The sequence below is a fragment of the Nicotiana attenuata genome, unplaced genomic scaffold, assembly GCF_001879085.1.
Source record: "Nicotiana attenuata strain UT unplaced genomic scaffold, NIATTr2, whole genome shotgun sequence".
NCBI lineage: Eukaryota > Viridiplantae > Streptophyta > Magnoliopsida > Solanales > Solanaceae > Nicotiana > Nicotiana attenuata.
The window spans coordinates 28480-33728 of record NW_017673871.1 but is presented as its reverse complement, the minus strand read 5'-3'; the positions used below and the strand labels follow the sequence as shown (position 1 = coordinate 33728).

At 34.8% G+C, this 5249-nt stretch overlaps 1 protein-coding gene across 1 annotated transcript; it reads right to left on the bottom strand.

The window, feature by feature from the left end:
• Positions 1–356: 356 nt before the first annotated feature.
• Positions 357–4189, bottom strand: LOC109217512 (rho GDP-dissociation inhibitor 1-like). Its single transcript, XM_019381770.1, has 5 exons — positions 3544–4189; positions 2889–2955; positions 1444–1662; positions 1201–1325; positions 357–802 (listed from the first exon to the last, which is right to left on the bottom strand). Exons 1-5 carry the CDS (start codon positions 3847–3849, stop codon positions 725–727), a joined length of 795 nt encoding a protein of 264 aa, XP_019237315.1. The 5' UTR covers positions 3850–4189; the 3' UTR covers positions 357–724.
• Between the last annotated feature and the right edge of the window lie 1060 nt (positions 4190–5249).

Genomic DNA, 5249 nt, shown 5'->3' with positions numbered 1-5249 from the left:
CACAAAAATCATGAACAATCATGCCAGTGCATAAATGTCAAGTTCAATTATGGGCAAAGAAAAGGTGGGGGAAGTGGTTGAGGCAACCAAAAGAAAATAACAACTAACTAAAGTCAAAAGAAAAAAGTAGCTACAGAACATAACTTTAACAAACTTTTGTTGGAAGGTAAGTAAAAGGAAGCAATATAGAAATTACAACAATAACAACCCACTGGAATCCCACAAGTGGGGTCTGGGGAGGGTAGTGTGTACGTCGACCTTACCTCTAATCCGAAGTAGTAGAGAGGCTGTTTCCGATAGATCCTCGAATCACGACGACGGAAATCATAATGAGAAAATGGAAAGGAAAAAAAATATAGATGAACAAAATCTCTAGATTCTTGAAAAAGATATCTTCACAGTTTTACAAACATTCAAAAAGAAAATACAATCACACCTATGCACATGAAACTTGATTGAGAAAAGGAAGAAAGAGAGCTTTTTGTTAATCTGTCACATGTAAAAGCTCAAACTATATTGAATTGACACTCAACAAAACAAGAATCCCAACTGCTAAATTCACTCCTCTTTCATCATTTGATGTAATCAATTGTAGCAGGTAGTTCTCTCCCTCTTTTCCCCTCCTTTTTCTCTTCTGTAAAACTAGCAGAAAAAAACTGAGATAATGGTGACGAACGAAAACAAGATTAGTATGGGGGAGCAACAATTCAAGTCATGACGTCGTTCATTTTTCCTGCCAATCTTTCTTGATTTCAAATGTATAGTTGATCTCCAAATAGCACTTGTTATCATCATCAAGAAACTGCATACAAAGCAAAAACACGAAAAAGGACTTAATTTGGTATTGCTTAGAAGCACTTTTTAGTGATGCCTTATTTTCTAAGGGCCAAAACGATATAAATATGAAAGCGTCTGACAACCTACAAATTTCAGTTAGGGTGATTGCTACAATGCTAATGTTGTGTACAAACTCTAGCAAACCTAATAACTCTGCTTCATTTAGTATTTTAATGTACTGGTCCCCTTGTATGAGATTCGCCAAATTCAATGCATGATAAGCTTGCAGATTCGCTCATAACTAAGCCGTGCAAACACTAGAAGCTTCATATTCAGTTTCTGGTGTTTATAGGATGAATACGTTTATTGAATGGTTAGATAAAGAATATGTTAAGAGCATTAAAGAGAAAAAAGAAAAATCACCTTTGTCCTAGCAGAGTAAGATCCTCTAGCGAAAATACCAGAAGGGGTGGTGTCTTCTGGCATTTCATGTGTATAAGGCTCCAATTGAGGACTGAACGCCCCAATCATTTGTTTCGTGCTATCGACTGAAATGACGTTTGTGAAAAAGGGGAAACATCAGTTAAAACATCAAGAATAAACTAGTTATGCCTAAGAATTGACAGATACACATAGAGGTGGAAATGTGAAGGGACGGAATAGTACCTTTGATACCGGTTTTCCAAACTGTGTTCGTGTATTTAAGACCAGTCACTATGTTATTGCTGACCTGGAATGTAAATTTTAGGCTGTATTTGCTCCCTTCTTTCAGGACGAACCATGGGCTCTTGGGATTTCCGTCCGCAGGGATAGGAAGAACAATATCAGATCTACCAGGGGACTTAATTTCAAGGCTCAAAATCGTCACTTCTGGATCCAGGGATTCTACATTATAGAACAGTCACGAAAACTATCAAGATTTATACCAAACCCTTGGTTTTTAGCGCAGAAACAGAATGATTCTCAAATGTAATTAAAGGGTCATCAAGATTTTACCAACCACAAGGTCCTATTGCGAAATTCCATATTGCATTACAGAAAATTTTGGAGTTCCTCGCCTTAAAGTAATCTTGAAAATGAAAGCAACACAGAAGGAAGTATTCACTCACCATAACTGAAGTACAATGACTTACGACGCAAATTACTGGAATTTGGTACTATGACCGTGAGAATAGTATTAGCAGTAGAAATGAATAATCAGTTAACCCATTCTGCATATCAGGTGGATTATTAGTGATTTTCTATTCTTTACCAATGAAGTTAAATAAGATGGAAATCCTTGAATTAAAAGGAAAATGGTGTTTTGATTCCTGGATGACTCCACCAGACTGTTTATTTGATTCGTTGATACTCAATCTCTCCAACCGAGGATCTATTGGAAACAGCCTCTCTGCACTTCCAGGGTAGGGGTAAGGCTACGTACATCTTACCCTTCCCAGACCCCACTTGTGGGAAATCACTGTGTTTGTTATTGTTGTTGTTGTCTTGTTGATACTCAATCTCATTAACATGGAATTCTTTCAAGCCAGAGCAAATCTCTACTAAATATCCAAACCAACTGATCAATCTGACTGAAGATATTCCCATGAAATAAGATCCAACAAAATTTTCCCTTTTCTTTTTTATAGATGCATTTGGAAACTTCACATAGGAACAGGTCCAATTTTGCGGTAAAATTTCACATTCTATTTCAAATTAAACCCTGAGTAATTTTGGCGTCCACATTTCGTGTGGACTCCAGAAATTTTAGGCTTTGTTTCCAGAAGAGTAATGTGAAAGATATCCAAAAGTCCACATCAATTTGTTATTTACTACAAAATTTCAAAATGCATTCTGAATTAATCCATAGAATTTGACAGATAATATTTTTACCATGTATTATGCAAACTAAAAGCAGTAATGCAGGGGAAAAAAGAGAATTATTACAGGAACAGATGCAAGAAAAGCAAAAAAAATTCACATTTCATGAGCTCATTAAAGAACAGGATGAAAACTCCCCAATAGGAGGAAAACAAAGCTAAAAAAAATATACATATCCACATTACTCTTTCCTCAAAAAAAAAATTACCAGAAATTTAACAGAGTAAATGTTGAAGATAAAACAATATTACCTCCAACAGCATTAATATCCACACTTCCAAGGAGCTGCTCCTTCCACCTCCTCAAACTCTCATCATCCTATAAACCAACATTGACTCAAATCAAACACCACAAAATAAACATTAAAATGGAATAAAGATAGCATTTTTATCTCCTTTCAAGAAAACAGAAAGGGAAAAAATCATGAAATGTTAAAATACTAGGTGATTTCTTCCCATTTGGGAGATAGCATGTATCCTAGAGTCGAGATGCGCGCAAGCTGATCCTGACTCCACGGTTATAAAAAAAAATTCATGAATGTTAAACACGAGGTGATTTCTTTCCATCTGTCCAGAGCTTTGTCCACCCGAATTCAAGAAAACCAAAAGAGAAAAATTCATGAAATGTTAAAACACCAGGTGATTTCTTTTCATTTGGGGCAGTACGTCCTCTGGAATTAGTCGAGATATGAGCAAGCTCATCCCGACACCAAGGTTATCAAAAAAATTCATGAATTTTAAACACGAGGTAATTTCTTTCCATCTTTCTAGAGCTTTGACCACCCGAATTGGTGGGAGATAGGAGGTACTCTGTGGAATTAGTTGAGTTGCGCGTAAGCTGGCCCGAACACGACGACAACAACAAAAGATAGGAAAAACAATGAAATGTTAAAAGAGAAAAACACACCTTATCTTTTTCAAATTGTTCTTTGAGAGTACATTGAGGACCCAACTCAATCTTGTTATTAGTTTCATCATCATCTTCTTCTTGATCAGTAGTATAAATTGAACTTTCACTCATTTGCCTACTAACCCTATTATCATTATTATTCCCAACATTTTCATTCTCAATCTCAGGGTCAGAATCACCCACAATAATTCCTTTATTACCCTCAGAATTTACAGCTGCCCCATCTTTACCTTCTACATTTTTATCATCAAAACCCATTCTTTTGCTGCTGCTGCTTTCAGCAATTCCAACAGCCAAGAACATGAACAAAAAAAAAAAAGAACAGTGTTCTTGAAAAAAGAAATAAAAGGGCTTTTACTAGTTTTGTTCTAAATAGATTTTGATATTATGTTATGATTATGACAAGAAAAGAACAGAACTAGAAAAGCCCAAAAAGAAAAAACAACATGTTGAAGAGAGTCTAAAAAGAATCTCCCTTTATAAAAAAACAAGAAAATTTTTTGGTCATTTTTGTAAAAAATGGTTAGGATGTGAAAAATGGTCAAAAAAGAATTCAAAGAAAAGAAATACCCTCAAAGTATTACTACAAAATGGTAAGAAGAAAAAGACACCAAGAAAAAAGAGAGAGAAAGAAGGAGAAAGATTTGGAGGGGTTGGGTTTGTTTTGAGGTGAAAAATGAAATGGTTATGTGGTGATCCAAATATTGTGAAATTTAATTATTGCAAAATAATAATAATAATAATTTTTAATAACAATAATAATAGGAGAGAAAAATGGTGGAGAGATCGTGAAGGTCACTTAGGAGACAGCTTAGGATAGGGTGGAAGAGAGAGAGATTCAATTCAACTATATTTTTGACATCTTCTCATTGGACAATTATTCATTTGAGTAATATCCTTTACCTCAAACCATTATTATAATTTTTGTTTTTTTTTCCTTTTTTTTCGGTACAATTATATGTATGCCAACTAATTTAGATTCGCATCACATAAAGTTTGTTAACGAGCTTTTTCTATACAGATAAAAGCACATTTATCATTCTACTACACCTCTTTGATCGGTTAGGTCCGGACTGTTTATTTTCATGTTCACAAATACTATTGAAGTAGCTTGTTAGTAGGGCAGCAGTACATAAAGTCATGTTCGTAACGCGTGGGATTATTTAGCTACTATGTTAACAGATGCAATAATCATAAAAGAACTCGAACAATTAGGCAATATTCAAGTACCTAAAAGGGCTAGCTATATCAAAATTATTATGTTGGAGTTGAGTTGGATAGCTTCTCATTTGTTATTGCTAGGCCTTTTTATGGCTGATATTAATAATCAAACTTTATCTTATTCTGATCGTTTTAGAGGGCGATCGTTCACTAAATAAAGTTATGCATTTCTTTTGGTGGTACTGACGCGCAATGAGGCAGAGATGACTAAGTGACATATGGAATATAGCGACGATAATAACATATCGTAGAAGGAGATGATCACCACAAAAGGGAAAAAAAAGGATAGGACCACCACAAGACTCAAGATTCAATATGCTTAACTGCCTATTATTAGGTTAGGTTGTCTATACCATATACTTCTTGAGATGCGATTATTTTTTCGACTCTGCATGAACAGAAAATACGTATCTCGTGCATCGGGCTACCTTTTTTTACTAACAATATAAAGTTTCAAAGATATTATATGCTCTTAAAAAAAT

Excerpts from the sequence above, each read along its gene's own strand:
- LOC109217512 (XM_019381770.1), bottom strand. The coding sequence starts at position 3,849 with ATGTTCTTGGCTGTTGGAATTGCTGAAAGCAGCAGCAGCAAAAGAATG. Across the intron at positions 1,663-2,888 it reads GGATATTAATGCTGTTGGAG|AATCCCTGGATCCAGAAGTG; the intron begins GTAATATTGTTT and ends TCTATAATGTAG. Across the intron at positions 803-1,200 it reads CTTACTCTGCTAGGACAAAG|TTTCTTGATGATGATAACAA; the intron begins GTGATTTTTCTT and ends CTTTGTATGCAG.